Genomic DNA, 19635 nt, shown 5'->3' on the forward strand with positions numbered 1-19635 from the left:
CAATATCTCACATATCAACCAAAGATCAAATAACAGACATTCTCACAAAGCCATTAACTAAAGCCAAATTTGCTCCACTGCGAGACAAGCTTGCTGTCACCAGTGGTGACCCAATCTTGTGGGGGTGTAATGAAGTCAATCACTATCTAACCAAATCAAATCCCTACCATAAGCAATCAGTTAAGGTAGTTAAAGAATAGGAGTAATCCTAGCACTCATGATTCCTAGTTTATAGGGAAATCTCAACATTCCTACTTTATAGGAATCTGATTGTTTTCAATCATTATGGATCTCTATATTACTTGTTGTACACATCTTGAAGAATATGCAAAAATCATTTCTCTTCAAGGATATCATTTGCTTTTGGAGTGGTAGTGAAGTTGGCAAGTGTCTCAAGTGCCAAATGGAAAAATTGAATTAATAAGAAAAACCCATATGGAAATGGTCATAACATATAGGTTTGGTGTTAAAAAAAGTTGGTCCCCTGATTTAATAATTTGAAGTTTGAATATCAAAATTAGAATAAAGTTGAGGATTTAAAATAAATTGCCATTGTATATCATATATTTTAAAATATCTATCTTCTAATTAAATTAATTTGGGGTGTTATATTTGGTGAGTGAAAATCACCTTGTACTATTTTTTTGTCTCCTTGCACTAGTCTAATAGAGTCTTAACACATAAATAAAATTTATATCTAATTTTATTTATTATTTATCAAGAAATAGTAACTACTATTAGTAGGCATAATTTTATTAATTTGATATAGAAATAGATAAATATTGATATAAAAGATATTCACCCACATTTGGTGCCATTTGATCCGAGAAATCCCATTTCATTAATTTTATACACACTTGTTTTTATTTCATTTGAAAATGAATTTAAAATAATAGTAAATGAATAAAGTAAATTACATAAAAGGTACAGAGGAGCCTTAAATTCCCATTCCTTAATAGTATTGTAATTGTAATATCATATAAATTTGTATTGTAATTGTAATATCATATAAATTTTTTGTGTGTAGTTATTATTTTCTCTAATAGCTTGCTTTAATTTGTTTAGTCATATATATCTTCCACATAAAACAATTTTTCATATGCAAAATTCTAACTTACGTCATTGTTTAAAGGGTAGCAGACATGTTCATGTTCCATCTATATCATCTTTATCATCCACCCACTTGTATAGTCCTGCTCTAATTGTGACCACAGAAATATTTAAATTAAATTAAAAATAGACTAAATTATTTATGCCCCGACTAAATAGAAATGATTAAAAAATGTATGTAGAGAAAGTGTAAAAATTTTATACATTGTCAACCCATTATCTATCATTTATCAACTCTTTAAAATAGTATTACCAATGAAAAATAAATAATGTAAAGATTGTGTATAGATCTTTATGCCGACGAAACATATATATAAATTATAAGAATTTTTTATATTGTTAATTTTTTAAGTAGGACCTATTCTAATTGCATAACTATTAAACTCTTTATACACATTCCTTATTATATCATTTATCATTTATTTATGTTACTTTTTTGAAGAATTAATTAACAATCATTAAATATGAATTATAAATTATAGAAGAATAATATATAAACTCATTCTATATATATATTTTTCATAGCACAAAAGTGAGTAGAAAATAAATATCATTCTTTACAATCATTTTACAACGTCAATATACTGACAATTTATTGAGTGGACTGAAAGCATTAACTGTAAGAGATATTCCAATAAATTACACAAAGTGGGTACAATTATTTATGCAAACACAATTATGTTATGCAGAGAGATACAAGGATATCTATATCTATATATAAAAACAGCTTTATAGATGGAGTGGATAGCATTCTAAGCATATATATATATATATATATATATATTGTGATTATGGGTTGTGTGGAGGGAAGAATGGAAAAGGTGAAGTTGGATATGGCTGTGGAAGAGGCTCATAAATTGGAGTTTCTTTCTTGTAAAATGGCTTCTTGAGTTGTGGGAATTTCTGATGATAAAATCCTTTGAATTTAGCTTCTTCATCATCAACTTTAGGGCTTGTCTTTGCAATACCTTCGTTTACAAGCTTCTCAGCAGTATTCACTTTATCCCCAGCTGCAAAATAAATTCAAAAGAATTATTATTACATAATTTACAGACATAATATTTCTATGATAATTATAAACTTGAATATGTCTACATGTGGGAGTATGAGCTAGTAATATGAAGCATGCACAAACCTGAAACTTGAGTTGTTGGTAGAGCTGAAGTAGCATAAAAGAAAGTGACAATAAGCAACAAGTGCATAAGTGCAGATGGCTTTCCCATTGAGAAAACAAGGTAAGGTATGACAATTATGATAGGGGAATGAATACCTCAAAGCCTGAGTTTCAATATTACATTTACTCTTATTTATAATAGAAATACCCACCTACCTTGGAATCTTCAAATTAATTATACCACTGTTTGTTTTTGAGATATTTTTTAGTGAACAAATGTATTTCTTAACTTAAGACTTTTCTTCTTCTCTATTGTATGCCATCTAATAACCAACTCATAAATAAACCCTACTTAAGTTCATTTGTGAGCTGAGTTTTTTTTAAATGAAAGAGAAAATTTGAAAGTTATGAAATACACTTATGAGATAGATCTGAAGTCCTCTCTTGCCTTTGTTTTCCTCAAAAACTCAACTCGCAAACACACCCTAAAGTTATGTTTGCAAGTTAGATTTTGGAGGGGAGAGAAGAGAAATAGAAAGCTTTAGAATCATTTCATAATTGTATTTTATGATTTACAAACCTTCGCTTTCCCTTCTTTCCCTTACAAAACTCAAATCGCAGATGAAATCTAAAGGTTTGTTTGCGAATTGAGTTTCGGAAGAGAATATAAGACTTCAACCCTATCTCACAAGTTTCATGATGTTGGAATCTTGTCTTTCTCTTGTTTTCCCTCCAAAATCTAACTCGTTGTTTTGTGAGCTAGGGTTTGAAAGGGAATAAAAGGAAAAATAAAACTTCAGAATTATCTCATAAATTGTTTCATGACTTTGAAACTTTCTTTTTCACTCACTTCCCTCCAAAGTCTAACTCGTAAAGAGACCATACTCACTAATGATGTTAAAATTACATTAATGGCCATTGCGTGAGTATTGAGCAACAAAGTCAGTTGCAAATTAGAATTGCTATTTTCTATCTCTCTCTAAATGCATTCCAACTAACTAATTGTATTGGTATCTAAAATTACAAGCTTAGTGTATTCACATTTAATTTATTGCACATAGCTAGGCCACTTAAAGTACTTTTAATCACAAGCTATAGCTATTATAAATAACACTAGATTATTGGAGTAAAGCAACTCATGCAAGCTTTTTTCTTTTCAGCTTTTACAGTGTTGCCATACCTTGGTGTGGCCTAGTTGTTTTCTCAATGACAAAGGTTTCCAGTTTGCAATATGCATAGTACATTTCTGTGGTCCGCTCTTGCTTGTTGTGAGTTTCTTTTACGCTAATTCTGCTGCAGCAACATAAATTTCAGGTTGGTGATTATTCTGACACTCACTGATACCATTTTTGTTCATTTTTATAACTTATGTTTTGACCTTTTGTGCAATTATTATTCAGGAAATGAAGAATTGTCGAAGACAAGCTTAGAAGTTCATGATGAAGAAGCAAAGTTCAAATGAATTTTTCATATAAAACCATTAGTCAAGAAGCCATTTTTCAAGAAACCCATTTCAGTTGTTAAGCCTATACCAAAGCCATATCCACTAGTGAAAAAAAATATTTCTATTCAAAGTTCTAATTCAACAGCGCGTATTTTAGATGTATAATAGTGTTTTCATGCGCTTTCTATTTGATCACAGTAGATATTATCATGATTAACAACGCTTCTCAAACGCTGTTGTATTGATATATACCACAACACATCATATAAAAAGCGTTGTCATTTATTGCATAAATACAATAGTGCTTCTTTCACACAATGCTGTCATATATGTCTTACATAAACAACGAATGTTATAGGTATTATTAACAACGCTTATTGTTGCGCTGTTGCATTACATATATATATAACAACACATTAAATATTCTCAAACAACAACTTAATACAACCGCGCAACACACACGTAACGTTGTTGTTGTATTAAGCATGTCTATAAAAAGCGCTCTTGTATTAATCATTTACAACAGCGCATGTCAGGGTTTCCCCTAGAATTCGTTTGTTGATTTATAGAAATTAATATTTGCATATACATCTATTAGCAGCACAAACATTCTTAATAGCACATACATTTATACATTCTCAACAATACAAACAAATTAATACATATGAGAAGTTTGTTTTATTAACATCAATACAATATAATACAAACTACAAACAATGAATATCATGACAATTATATTTTGACAAAGTACATAATTACAACAAAAAATATGCAAATTAGAAAGAAACAAAATTATACAAATTACAAACAATCAAAATTAAGTTATAATTATACAAAGACTACTTGTATCTACTTTTTCCTTTTCTTTGATTGTTTTTGGCTTGTACGTTCATCATTGTTTAGAAGAATATATTGATTCACCCAGAACCCTTCATCGTGATCATCTCTTGTATATAAATCATCTTTCGTAGTTGGTCCGCTCTCACACGACTCATGTATCCCAAAAAGGATCACCTTCATCAATATCTTCATATTTTTGGTCATCAATATTATTGATGATTATTTTGTTAGTTAAAAGAATAATGAACCATTTCATATCAGCTGTGTCACTATCATAGAATATTTGTTGAGCTTGTGATGCTATAATAAATGACTCATCTTTATATCCCGATCTGTTAAGATCCAACTACATGAACCCTAATTCATTAACTCAGAAATCATTGTTGTTATCAATCCACACACAATAAAAAACCGGCATCTGAAATATTGTGTACTCCAATTCCCATATTTGTTCAATCACACCAAAGTATGACATGTTCGCATATATTGAGTTTATATCTTTTGTACTTGACATGTGTAAAGTTCGAGCAACAAGAGTCACACCACTATTTTGTATTGTACTTTGATCATCTTTTTTTCCGTATAAAATGTGAACTCATCAATTATGTAACTAGTATAAGATAAGACATGAATACTTGAATCATTAGCTAACCATTTCAATATTTCAGAAACTGAATGTGCATTAATATTCAACTCCTCATTAATGTGATTTTTAGCCACTTTATGAAACACCGATTATGCTATTTGGAAATCCAATTTTCATTCTTACTTGGGTAAGACTTCCTTAGCATCTCCTTGTGTATTTCAACATATGAATCAACCTCGTCGGCATCATGTAAAACATATAAGCGTGCTTACTCCAATACGGTTATTTTTATAGTCAATATTTCATTCCTAGTAATACCTCCACCAAATGCTTTTTTGCATATCGAGGCTTTGGAATGCCCATGAAATCCCCATCGGTGACGTATTCGATACAAAAATCAAGAGTTTCTTCAACAACATATCGCTCAACAATACAACCCTCTGGTCTTGATCGGTTCTTCGCATACCCTTTTATTGTCTTCATATAACACCAATACAACTCTTTGGTGTTGATCGATTCTTCACATACCTTTTTAATGTCTTCATATAACGCTCAAAGGGTACATCTATCTTATATAGGTAGGGCCACATAGTTGTGTATCTCGAACAAGATGAATGCTTAGATGAATCATTATGTTAAAAAAAGAACGTAGGAAATACATTTCAAGCTCACACAAATATATGCATGTCTCCCACATTTGCTTGAAGTATTCAATTAATGAAGCCAAATATATATATATATAAATAAATGTCATTTCCTGGTTGTTTAGGTCCAGAAACTAATATAGATAACATCATATTTGTGCTTCATACATAGAGAAGGAGGTATGTTGTATATCACCAACATCACTAGTCATGTAATGTGGGAGAAACTTTGAACACTATGTGAGTTAATTCCATATGTTGATAATGTAAGACATAAATTTCTTGATTCTTGACCAAAACTAGGATAATCATGATCAAAATTTCACCATTAAGGAGAATCTGCAAGATGCCGAAACTTGTTATTTTTAATCCTTTCTTTATCATGTCATGTCAACTTCTTTGCATCATTAGTATTGCTAAACATATGTTGAATCTTGATTTGATGAAAAATACCATACAACCTTTTTGGTAATTGAGTCTTCCTTCTTATATCGTGATGCATTATATTTAGGACAAAACTTTAATGAAAAATATTCATGAAAAAATAAGATGCAATCATTTTCACAAGCATGTATCCTAGTGTAATTCATGTCAATGGAGCGTAACATTTGTTTTGCATCATAGCTTCGAGAAGAGAGTACATTATCCTCCAGCAACATATCCTTCAAAATTGCAAGCAAGTCGGTGAAACTCTTATCAGTCCATTAATTAATAGATTTCAACTTATACAACCTTGACACCGCTGCCAATCTTGTGAATTTAGTACAACCATCATATATTGGTTTCTTAGCATCACTTATCAACCGCTGAAACATCTCAGGACAATCCTAAAGACCCTATTTGATAGTGTTTGCCATTTCCTCGAAACGATCGTCTTCATATGCATTTGTGTAGTTTTATTTCATATACAACTCATCATCACAGTCCATAATGTCTCTCTTCTCACCATGTCTTGTCGAACATGTGTAACTTTGATCAATACCGTGACACACTAAATGAACTTTTAACTCATTTGGAGTAATTCGGCAATGCCTCCTTTTCTTTTAGGACAACCTGATAAATCAAGAAAAAACATAATGTTAATTAATCATATTTTGATAAATAATGTATGGAAATTAAATATAATTAAAAAAATGAGCACTTATAACACGTTTTTCCGCTTCTTGAACTTGCTCATTGTCGATGACTTCATCCTTGTTCTTACGGGCATCAACACATAGAACATAACCGATAATGTAATTATATATATATGCATACAAAACATAACCAATAATGTACTTACATATTAATAATACTTACAATTTTTTCTTCGATTCCTCTATACCCCGCTCGAGAAGCCCTCTAGCAGTTTTCATTACTTACTTTCTGCAAAAACAAACAACATTAACATCAACAATCATATATATGTATATAAAAAACATATATAAGAATAAAGTCAATACACAGAATATGATTTTACGAAGAAAGACTCGTCTTGTATGTAATAGGGTGACAAAAATCTTCCAATCCTCATCTTCAACGACATTTACATATTTCTTTGGAGGTTTTAGGTTGACATTCCACCAGCATCTCTGATACATTTTCCGGTATCGGTTCTAAATTGTCGGAGAGCCTTGTCATCAGATTTATTGATATAATCTTTATACTCCTCACCAACATCAAAAGTTGACTGAAATTAAAACACATATATATTATATTGCATGCCAACATATGAATATATGTACTTGCATGCAAACACATATACGTACATTGCATCAAAACGCAAAAACATACACTGAAAAGTAAACTTACAGTTATTTCATTCCAAATACGTTCCTTCACGATATTCAACCTAAAATCAGTATATTTGTTGAATGTTAGCGACACATTTTGCCTAACCACGACCCTAATAATATAGCTTACCAATGAGTTGTCACCATTCGAGTTTAATGTTTGGCCTTTTGAGTTTCATTGAACTTCTATCTTCACATCCTTATTTCTTGTCCGAATGACATTTTTATGGAAGTCATTCCACATGGAGTTCGTTTTTTTAGCAATGATTTGCTTGTCTTGTGGATTCGGTGTAGATTCGTCACCATTGTGAGAACCATGATCACCATTTGGGGAAGCAATTGATGAAGTTTTGTTTTAGGGTTTATGAGAGTATGTGGGTTTATGAGAGTATGAGGTTTTTTTCCGAGTATGTTTGAGAGCGTAGAGGGAACTGAATAATATTTTAGATATTTAAACTGTAATAACAATTCAACAACGCTATTTACATAAATCACTATTAATATGACCTCTTCAACAACGCAAAATAAAGGATGCATTGTTGTTATTGCATCTTCCATAACGCATCCTTGAAAAAGTGTTGTTATCAAGTGTGAATCCAGCTGTTGACTGCTTATTTTCATAGACACATATTCTACAACGTTTCCTTGATGGTGTGTTGTTGAACATAATCCAATTGACAACACTATCTCAACTATGTGTTGTTGAATAGAATCTAATTGACAACGCAATCTTAATTATGCGTTGTTAAACTTAATTCATTTCCCAAATTAACAACATATCCCTAATTTTGCGCTGTTAAATGAACATATTACATTACAGGTCAAAATGCAACATGAAAATAAGTTAATTAACATGAAGTTGTCATGAAGTAAATTACCATGTGTTTATTAATATGAAACTAGAAAAATATTAAACATTAAGTTTTTTTATAATTTGTTTATTATGTTTTGTTAATTTGCTTAATGTGTTTATTAATATATGGAACTTAAAAAATATTAAACATTAATAACTTTTCAAATAAGTCACAAAAAAATAGAAATTAACATCCAAAATAATTGTTCATTCTTCATTCAAAGAGTCAAAATATATTCTAATGAACTAAATGATTTGGTAGAAGACAATATAATGAAATAAATGATGTAGTATTTTACAATGAACCAATGAAGCAAATTAATGAACTAAATGATTTAGTAGATTACAACGAAGGAAATTAATGAACTGAATGATTTGGTAGATGAATGAACTTAATGATTTTCAAATTAATTTTTCATCTCACGTAAATCTTGTATAACAACCACTTTCCTTTTGAAATTTGGGTCATTTTGCAAAATAAAAAATTGTTAAAGACCTTGTTGACATGATTCTGATATAGGGTTCCCGACAATACAACTTTAGCACTTTTAACACTTCGAGTTGTTGAGATCTATTGTCTGTCTTTTTTCTATTCCTTTTAACAAAACTTACGTTTTTCTTTTTATCTTGTATTGCTCTCTTTTTTCCTATCTTCATCGCTTTGGATGCCATGACAATATGAATGAGACAAAAGAAAATATACAAAGCAGAAAAAAATAATATATAGAAACACGTACTCTTAATGATGAACTAGAACATGGAGTGAACCACAATTTATAGATGTGCAACCATTAATATTTGAAGAAACAAAGAGACGCATAACCGCTTAACCATTAATATTTCTAGAAATGAAGAGACATATAATCACTCAACCATTAATATTTCAAGAAACGAAGAGATACATAATCACTTAACCATTAATATCCTTGATACTTAAAAAGTCGTATACAATCAACAACGCATAATTAAGAAAGCGTTGTTACTATGTCATCTTCAACACCACTTATTCAATGTTGCGTTGTGGAATTGATGAACATTAACAATGCTTCCTATCACATATGTTGTTATACATAACTCATTCAAGTCAACGCTAACGTTAATGATGTTCAACATCGCTGTTGAAGTTACTCACATTGACAATGCTTGTTTTAGTATGGGATGTCGATGTTCTTCCACCTCGTTTTCAACAACGACATTCAAAATTGTGCTATTGAATGATCATTGTTAATTACGATATATGGCGTAATGTATTCTATTTAATAAACCTATATCAAAGTCATTCCCCATTGTTAAGCCTATATCATAGTCATTTGGAGTGAAAAAACCTATCTTTATTCTAGTTTTTAAGCCAATTCCTATTGTTAAGTCCATTCCAATTGTTAACCCAATTACAAAGCTCATTCCTATTGTTAAGCATATTCCTATTGTGAAGCTTATCCCTGTTCCAACTTATAAGCCGATACTAAAACCATTAATAGTGAAAAAACCTAACCTATTCTTGTGTTTAAGAAACCATTCCATAAACCATTTTCTATTCCTAAAAAGCCATTCTTCCCTCCACTTATTCCCTCTGTTTTTTTATAAGTAAAATTGTATTAAAAAGAAGGTACTAAAGGTATGAGATTTACAAGGAAAAGTCAAATAATCACATAATTACAACAAGAGCTTTTAGGAGCAATAAGAGTTTAAACATTCACATGGATTACAGATCCATTCGATGTATTACATTATTGTGTGTTTACTTTTGTCTCGAATCTAAAGTCATGCTTTCACATTTGCAGTATCTACAATTTGTTAGAAGGGGACCTTGTTGTTGTTGAATATGATGTCATTCCTTGCTAGCCAGATTGACCATATCATGGATAGTCATATGATGCTCTAGAACTTCCTACTCTTTTTATTGGTAGATAGACCCATATGCATCATGAAGTGTCTTCTCATATCTTATGGAAGTGTAATATCAAACCCCAAATCTTTGTATATCATCTTCCAAAGTTGGTAAGTAATACTGCATGTTGACAATAAATGTTGAGAAGTTTCCAGTTCTTTGTCGCATAACTTGCAAGTGGTAGCTCCTTGTAGTTGTGAAATCCTCAAATAAGCAAAGTGTCCATGGTGGATATTCTGTCTTGGCCTTTAGAGGTGATTTGGACTGCCATAAGAGTTTGTAAATGTTTTGATGATGATATGTTGATTTAACAGTATATTAGCTCGACTTGTCATGAATCCACAACCAACAATCTTTTGCATCTCTCTTCATGGTAGTTTGTTGTAAGACATGCATAAGATTATCAGTTAGTTCAAATTACCAAACAAAAAGTTATCTTCGCCAAGAAAGAGACTATTCCCAATTTTCATTCGACCAATGTCCCAAATCTCTTATATTTGCATCCCAATCTGGTGTTAAATTATAACATATTTGTAAATGGAGTAAAAAACTAAACATATAATGTTAGAAGATAAGTGAATTTATGTTTTTTGGTACTATTATCTAGAACTAAATTTTAACTTTAATTAGAATTCAATTATTAATGTATTATGTTGTCAATATTTGATTGATTATCTTTACATAGATATGTCTTCACACAATCTTTATTCCTCACACAACAAGCCTTTTTGTACCGTAATAACTTAGATTAATCAGTTCTATGAGATGATATCTACATAGTTATGATTAAACTACCACGTAACGATCAATAAGATCAATTGTTTCCAAATTGCATCCTCAACCTTATCTCATCCAATCATATTTTGACATTTATCAAAAAGAAAAATTAAGTAGTGGAAAATAAATTTTAAATTGCATGTTATTATTTTTTTATTATATATCAAAATCTATTAGAGAATACTTGAGTGAAGTTGTTATGCTACTAGTTTCAGTCTAACTGATTTTGTTATCAGTTTAGTTAGTATGTTAAGTAGTTTCCCTTTGTATAAATAGGACTTGGATCTATTGTTGTGTTCAATGAATTCATTCTAATAAAATACAAAATCTGATTTCATCTTTTCTCTTTGTTTCCTTCCTTTTCTTGCTAACTTTACATGGTATCATGTCACCTATGACCTTCGTCTCCGATCCTGATCCTCATGGTGATTCTTCTCCTCCTCCTCCTCCTCCTGCCGCTGCTGCTACGTCGTTTCAATCTTCGTCCACACCCGCTGCTGCGTCGCTACAAGCTTCGTCTCCATTACTGAATCTTCCATTGCCGGCAATGAAACTTACCGACAAGAACTTCCTAGTGTGGAGTCAATTTGTTCTTGCTGTTCTACGCTCTAATCGGTTTCAACGATTTATTTCATATCTTGATCTTCCTCCTCAATTTCTCACTGATTTGGATCATCTTCATAATCATGTTAATCCTGCCTATTTGAGTTGGGATGAACAAGATCAATTAATTTTGTCTTGGATTCTCAATTCTCTCTTTGAGGAACTTCAACCATGAGTTATCGGTTGTTCTACCTCGCGACAATTGTGGCTGGAAATTGTGGATCACTGTCAAGCACAAACAAAAGCTCACGGTAGATAGTTACGTTCTCAACTCAAATCTATCACAAAATGATCAAATTCCATTTTTGAATATTTTACTCGGATTAAGGTGCTTGTTGATTTGTTAAGTTCTATTGGCTCTCCTATTTCTCAAGCGGAGCATATTGATTTCGTTCTTGATGGATTACCGAAAAAATTTCATCCTGTTATTACGGTTGTGAAAAGTCACTTGGATCTTCCAACAGTGAATGCTCTTCAATCTTTTCTTCTTACTTTTGAAGCGTGATTAGAACGTCATCGTAGTCAGTCAATCTCGGATGCATTATCGGTTAATGTTGATGTTGCTTCACCAATGAGCTTGTCGGAAACTATTTCCTCCGGATATCTGTTTCCTCCTACGGTGTCATTGCCCTTCCCTCAACCTCATTCTGCTATGGTTAGGGCATCTGCTCAAGGTTTTGGAGGGCCTCGTGGTGGTTTTCGTGGATTTAGAGGTGGTTCCTGTGGTTACAGAGGCTTACGTGGTGGTGGAGGTCGTTTCTCTTCCAAGAACAATTACTTTTGCACCTTTTGCAACAGGTATGGTCATGACCTCACCTTTTGCTACTATGCACCCCCAAATTTTGGCACACCTTACTCCCAACACTATGGTACACCTTCATCTACTAGATATCCATCAAGTATGCCACGTCAGCAATTTAATCCTAGTCAGAATTTTAATCCCAGTCAGCAGCCTCATCATACTTTTTATTCTAGTCAGCAGTGGGCACCTCATTCCTACATGGATCCAACTTATCCATTTAACCCTCATTCAATGTTTGCATTGCCTCCGTCTTCCAAACTTGACCATGAACTCTCTTCTTCTCATCCCCATGGCTTACATCCTCATACCATGACTGCCATCTCAACTGTTAATGTTTCTGCTAAGCCATCAACCTCTGTTTGGTATCCGGATTCGGGTGCTACTCATCATCTCACTCCTGATCCAATATTAATTCAAGAACCATGTGAGAAGTTCAGTGCAGATCAGATTTATATAGGTAATGGCACTAGTATTGGTATTAAGGCTTCTAACTGTTAAATTTTGTTCTCCCACTTGTCCTAATGTTGTGTTTTTTCTTAATATTGTTTTACTTGTTCCTTCCATTACCAAGAATCTTCTCAGTGTTTCTCAGTTTTCCAAAGACAATTCATGTTATTTTGAATTTCATTCTAACTATTGTCTTGTAAAATGTCAAGGTTCTGATCACATTTTGCTGAGAGGAACTCTTACATCGGAGGGACTCTATGCCTTCTATGATCTTCGGCCTCTTCATCTTGCTAAGCCTTCATCCTCTTTACCTAAGCATAATAACACTGTCAAATCTAGTTTACCTAAGATTTACAATTCTAGTGCTACTGATTCTAATAGTCATGGTTCTTCATATTTTCTATGGCATTGTCGCTTAGGCATGTTCATGAACGTGTTGTTACTTATGTATTGAATCAATGTAATGTTTCTCGTATGAATAAAATTGTTCTTGATTTTTGTTCATCTTGTGTACTTGGTAAATCTCATAGGCTCCATGCTACTACTTCCACTTCTGTTTATACTATTCCTTTTGAACTTCTGTATCTAGATTTGTGGGGACCTGCTCCAATGGACTCGATAACAGGATTTAGATATTATTTTTCTATAAATGATGCTTCCACTAGACACACTTGGATATTTCTGCTTAAACAAAAGTCAGACACCTTATCTATGTTTAAGCATTTTGTTACAATGGTACAAATTCAGTTTCATCATTCTGTTAAATTTGTATAGGGTGATCAGGGGGTGAGTTTAGGTCTTTTCCCTTTTATTTGTAGTCCCTGGGCATAATTCATAGAGTCATATGTCCTCGTACTTATCATCAAAATGGTACAGTGGAACGTAAACATGGGCATATTGTTGACACTAGTCTTACTGTTCTTGCCCATGCTTGTTTGCCAATGATTTTTTGGAATCATGTTTTTCTCACAGCAGTTTATCTCATTAATAGACTTCCCTCTCCTTTGTTGTCAAATAAGTCACCTCATAAGCTTTTGTTTGATAAGGATCCTGACTATTCTTCTCTAAATGTTTTTGGATGTTCTTGCTTTCCTCATCTTAGACCTTACAATAAGCACAAGTTGAAGTTTCAGTCTTCTGAGTGTATTTTCCTTAGTTATTCCACTTCCCACAAAGTTTACAAGTGTCTTTCAAAAGAAGGTAAACTTTTCATCTCCAAAGATGTTATTTTCAATGAGTATTCATTTCCTTATGCTTCCTCCACTAATACTGGTTCTACTTCTAAGTCTCCTCCCTCATGTCCACTTGCCACTTATGTGTTTCCTATCACTAGTGAGTCTGTCATGCCTGTTAATCATTCTCCACCCGTTGCTCCCATATCTCCTAATGTTCCAATCATTTCTAGTGATCCTCATTCTCATAACGTCTCTCCTATTGTTCCTATCATTTCTAGTGATCCTCTTTTTCCCATTCTTGTGTCTTTTGGTATTTCACCTCTTGGTCCATCCACCTCATTGGACTCTGGGTCTCCTGGTGTGGTGTCTTCCAACAGTCCACCTGTTGTTTCCAAGTCTCAATCTGTCCATCCAATGCAAACTAGATCCAAGTCAAGTATTTCTAAACGGATTGTTCCTCGATCCTTTCTCACTCATGTTGAACCTTCTAATGTCACAATTGCCTTAACAATACCCATTTGGAAGGATGCGATGACTGCTGAATATGATGTTTTAATGAAGTTAGGCACTTGGTCTCTTACTTCCCTTCCTCATGGAAAGCAAGCCATTGGCTGTAAATGGGTGTTTATAGTAAAAAAAAACCCAGATGGCTCAATAAACAAGTATAAATCTAGGTTGATTGCTAAGGGATTTCATCAAAAATTTGGTGTGGATTATACAAAAACCTTTTCACATGTGGTCAAGCCTGTCACTATTTGGATTCTGTTGACCTTGGCTTTGACCTATCACTGGCCTATTAAGAAATTAGATGTCAATAACGCCTTCCTGAATGGGGACCTCACTCAAGAAGTATATATGCAACAACCTCTTGGTTTTAAACATTCTGACAAGAACTTAGTTTGCAAGCTTCACAAGGCTATTTATGGCCTCAAGCAAGCACCAAGGCAATGGTTTGACAAACTCAAGCACACCTTGGTTTCTTTTGGTTTCTCTATCAGTAGGTGTGACAACTCTCTCTTTATCCTTCATACTTCCACCTAAAAGATTTACGTTCTAGTTCATGTTGATGACATTATAGTCACTGGATCTTCTTTAGTTCAGGTCAAAAAGGTTATTGATCAACTTAGTTCTGTTTTTGCCCTCAAGTAGTTGGGAATTCTTGACTATTTTCTTTTAATTGAAGTAAAGTCATTACCCAATGGCTCCTTATTTCTATCTCAATCCAAGTATATAAGGGATTTATTGGAAAGAGCTAATATGAGCTCTGCTAAGGCCATTGCCTCCCCTATGGCTCACACCACCAAGCTAACTAAAGAAGGAGCAAACTAATTTGAACAACCTTCTTTGTACAGGTTTATAGTTGGTGCTTTACAATATACCACTGTTACAAGACCAGACATTGCATATTCTGTCAATAAAGTTTGTCAATCTCTGTCTACACCACTTGAGGAACATTGGTCAGATGTGAAAAGAATTCTTCGGTATCTAATTGGGACTGTCACTCATGGAATTCTTCTCCAACCTGTTTCACCAGCTTCTCCTCTTCCTCTCACTGGTTTCTGTGATGCTGACTGGGCATTTGATTGTGATGATAGAAAATCTACATCTAGAGCTTGCTTGTTTCTAGGGAATAACCTTATCACTTGGTGGTCAAAGAAGCAAACTACTATTTCCAGATCCAGCACTGAGGCAGAATATAGAAGCCTAACTCTTATAGCTCAAGAGTTTCAATGGGTGCAATCGCTTCTTCAAGAACTTAAATTTAGTCACACTACTCCTCTCTTGTTGTGTGAGAACCTGAGCATTGTTGCTCTTGCTCATAATCATGTTCTTCATCAAAGAACAAAGCACATAGAACTTGATCTATTTTTTGTTCGAGATAAAGTTCAGTCTAAGTCTTTATTAGTGAAGCATATTCCTGCAAATTTTCAGACTGCCGACATCCTCACAAAGCCTCTGTCTTCATCTCGTTTCAGTTATCTCAGGAATAAGCTTCAAGTTTTTGATTTCCATGATGTTCAATCCCACCGTCAGTTTCAAGGGGGAATATTAGAGAATACTTGAGTGAAGTTGTTATGCTATTAGTTTCAGTCTAATTGATTCTGTTATCAATTTAATTAGTTTGTTAAGTAGCTTCCATTTGTATAAATAGGACTTGGATCTATTGTTGTATGCAACGAATTCATTCTAATAAAATATAAAATCTGATTTCATCGTTTCTCTCTATTTCCCTTCTTTTCTTGCTAACTTTACAAAATCTAATTGAATACTATATATTATTTTTTATTATATATAATATAATAAAGTCTAATTGAATATTATTTTTTGTTATATATCAAAACTAAGTAGTGGAGACACAATTTGAAGACAATTGATCTCAATTAGTTTGATACCATTTGCTTTTGGAGTTTTAGCTAGTAAAGTTGGCAAGTGTCTCAAGTGTCAAATGAAAAAAACCTATATGGAGATGGTCTTGACATTGACATGTAGGCTCGTTGTGGGGGAAAATTGATTCCGTAATTCAATTATATGAAATTAAGAATAAATTGAGAATTTAAAATAAAATGTGATTGAATAGCATCTATTTTAATCTTCTTTTTTTATAATCAAATATTAAAATGTTAATATTTTGTTGTGAATGAAACTCAAACTTACAACCTCATAAATTACATTTCTTAAACCTTTTATATTAAACCATTAGACTACTTTACGACTCCATAAAATTCCTCTTCCTTAATAGTATTGTAATTGTAATATCATATAACTTTTTGGTAGTTATTATTTTCTATAATAGTTTGCTTTAATTTGTTTAGTCATATATATCTTCCACATAAAACAATTCTTCATATGCAAAATTCTAATCTAGATCATTGTTTAAAGGGGAGTAGACATGTTGATGTTCCATCTATACCATCTTTATCATCCACCCATTAGTATAGACTTGCTCTACCACACAAATATTGAAATAAAATTAAAAATAGATTAAATTATTTATATGCACATATTATATAAGAATCATTTATATTGTTAATTTATTATGTAGTAGCTATTGAACTCTTTAATATAATAATTCATGTGAAATATTTATAATTGTTATTGTAGATATTTATACATATTCACTATATTATTGTTTATTCATTTGTATTAATTTTTTGAAGAGTTAATTAGTGATAGTTAATTATTAATTGTAAATTATACAATAACAATATATAAAACTCATACACTTACATTTTTATCTCTAATAATACAAACAGAAGTAGAAAATAAATTTCATTCTTTAGAATCATTTTACAAAATACTGAGAATTTTATTGAGCTGACTGAAAGCATTAACTATAAGAGATATTCCAATAAATTACACAAGGTGGGTACAATGGTTTATGAAAACACATTATGCAGAGAGATAAAAACATAGCTATATCTATATATAAAAAAGCTTTATAAATGGAGTGGATAGCATTCTAAGCATATATATATGAAATATATTTGTGACTATGGGTTGTGTGGAGGGAAGAAGGGCTTCTTGCTAGGGATAGGAAATGATTTATGGAATGGCTTCTTGAACAGTGGAATAGGCTTATGAATAGGAATTGGTTTATAAACTGGAATAGGCTTATGAATAGGAATTGGTTTATAAACTGGAATAGGCTTATGAATAGGAATTGGTTTATAAACTGGAATAGGCTTATGAATAGGAATTGGTTTATAAACTGGAATAGGCTTATAAATTGGAATTGGTTTATACACTGGAATAGGTTTATAAACTGGAACAGGAATAGGTTTTACGACTGGATATGGCTTTGGAATAGGCTTATAAATTGGAATATGTTTCTTGTAAAATGGCTTCTTGAATAGTGGGAATTTGTGATGAAAAAGTCCTTTGAATTTAGCTTCTTCATCATCAACTTTGGGGCTTGTCTTTGCAATACCTTCGTTTACAAGCTTCCCATCAGTATTCACTTTATCCCCAGCTGCAAAATAAATTCAAAAGAATTACATAATTCAAAGACACAATACTTCTATGATAATTATAAACTTGAGTTATTCCACAATAATTATTATATACTATATATTTACGTGAGGGAGTGTGAGTAATATGAAGCATGCACAAACCTGAAACTTGAGTTGCTGGTAGAGCTGAAGTAGCATAACAGAATGTGACAATAAGCAACAAGGGAACACAGAATCGCACAAGTGCAGATGGCTTTCCCATTGAGAAAACAAGGTAAGATATGACAATTATGATAGGGGAATGAATACCTCAAAGCCTGAGTTACACTATTACATTTACTCCTATTTATAATAGAAATACCCACCAACCTTGGAATCTTCAAATTAATTATATCATGTGTTTGTTTGATTTTTAAAACCTGAATTTTACAAGTGCATTGCATGACTTTCAAGCTTTTTTTTTTCTTTCCCCTCTAAAATCTATCTCGCAAACAAACTCTTATTTTAAAGATGTGTCGAGGTAAGAAGAAAAAAATGACTTTATAATCATCTAACGAGTGTATTTTACAGCTTTGAAGTCTCCTTTTACACATACTTCCTTCCAAAAACCTAACTCGTAAGTAAGGGATAAGTGGTTAATGATATTAAAATTACATTAACGTATGGCAGTTGGAAATGTGTTTAGAGATCAAATGGTGATTAACACCGCTTTTGCCGCTGATCGACATGAGTGTTCTCTCCATTAAATGAGCCTCCTTTCTTGGGTATCAAGAGAATAATTAATGCATCAAACAGCTGAAAGCTTCAATCATAAAAAGTCAAACACTCAAGCCTAAGTTCATACAATTAATTGAGTGAACTACATAGATATATCTTACCCATTTACCTTTGTATAGAAAAAATGCTATTTCTTCAGTACATTTGACTGCACACTATTATGTTATATATGTACGAAACATATGCCCTGGTTTTAACCTGTACGTGAAACAATTACTTCAAAGGGTTAAGATTAAACAGAAAAGGTTGAAAACGGAATAATATCAAAAGGAGAAAATGTATAATTCGGGTATAGTATTAAAAGTATGTAGCTAAAGTAGATAGACATTTAGTTGAGGACCATTTCCATGTGCCATAATGAAAATATCATTGCAATTGGCAGCTTGTGAGAGCTGTGAAGAAAGAGACATAAGATCTGCCCCAAAGAAGAAAAGGGTTTGGGACTTGATATATTAAAACCGTCTAATTAATCGTTGAAGAGTCAAGAGTATAAAGTTTTTGGGTTTAAATATGTAATTTATTGTAATAGTGAATGTTATTAATACATTACCTGTTTTCAAATAGGTCAGAGATACTAGTATAATGGTATAATAGTTTAACAGATGATTCACTAATTAAACCGTATATCAGTGAAATTAGATATACATATATAATATATTAACATTAATGTTGAAAAATCAATAAAAAATTAATAAATTTTTTATTTACATTAAAATTAATTTTAAATAAAAACCGACCGCTATGACTGATACAGTTTTGAATTGAAAACAGGTCAGCATAACCAATTTTGACCGTTATAATTGCATGATCAGTATAATTGTTGTATTGTATTAATATTGGGACCGGTTTACTA

General features: G+C 32.1%; 2 protein-coding genes across 6 annotated transcripts; both read right to left on the reverse strand.

Moving 5' to 3' along the window:
* LOC109355011 (repetitive proline-rich cell wall protein 1-like) lies at positions 1677 to 18342 on the reverse strand. Of its 5 annotated transcripts, none has more exons than XM_019597900.1 (3): positions 18168 to 18342; positions 17531 to 18025; positions 1677 to 1898 (listed from the first exon to the last, which is right to left on the reverse strand). In XM_019597900.1, the coding sequence occupies exons 1-2, from the start codon at positions 18265 to 18267 to the stop codon at positions 17547 to 17549; spliced, it is 579 nt and encodes a 192-aa protein (XP_019453445.1). In that variant the 5' UTR covers positions 18268 to 18342; the 3' UTR covers positions 1677 to 1898; positions 17531 to 17546. The 5 variants fall into 5 exon arrangements, with proteins under 5 accessions (XP_019453445.1, XP_019453446.1, XP_019453449.1 ...); XM_019597901.1 differs by having other exon boundaries at positions 1677 to 1894; positions 17524 to 18025; XM_019597904.1 differs by lacking the exon at positions 1677 to 1898 and adding an exon at positions 15745 to 15810 and having other exon boundaries at positions 17730 to 18025.
* LOC109353964 lies at positions 1900 to 2419 on the reverse strand. The gene is made up of 2 exons (XM_019596315.1): positions 2246 to 2419; positions 1900 to 2120 (listed from the first exon to the last, which is right to left on the reverse strand). Exons 1-2 carry the CDS (start codon positions 2331 to 2333, stop codon positions 1900 to 1902), a joined length of 309 nt encoding a protein of 102 aa, XP_019451860.1. The 5' UTR covers positions 2334 to 2419.

This window comes from Lupinus angustifolius, chromosome LG08 (assembly GCF_001865875.1).
Source record: "Lupinus angustifolius cultivar Tanjil chromosome LG08, LupAngTanjil_v1.0, whole genome shotgun sequence".
In the NCBI taxonomy this organism is placed as follows: domain Eukaryota; kingdom Viridiplantae; phylum Streptophyta; class Magnoliopsida; order Fabales; family Fabaceae; genus Lupinus; species Lupinus angustifolius.

Bases quoted from the DNA above. Each gene is read 5' to 3' on its own strand.
- LOC109353964 (XM_019596315.1), bottom strand. From the start codon at position 2,333: ATGGGAAAGCCATCTGCACTTATGCACTTGTTGCTTATTGTCACTTTC. The intron at 2,121-2,245 runs GTTTGTGCATGC...TTTATTTTGCAG, and splicing joins ACCAACAACTCAAGTTTCAG to CTGGGGATAAAGTGAATACT.
- LOC109355011 (XM_019597900.1), bottom strand. From the start codon at position 18,267: ATGGGAAAGCCATCTGCACTTGTGCGATTCTGTGTTCCCTTGTTGCTT. The intron at 18,026-18,167 runs GTTTGTGCATGC...TTTATTTTGCAG, and splicing joins ACCAGCAACTCAAGTTTCAG to CTGGGGATAAAGTGAATACT.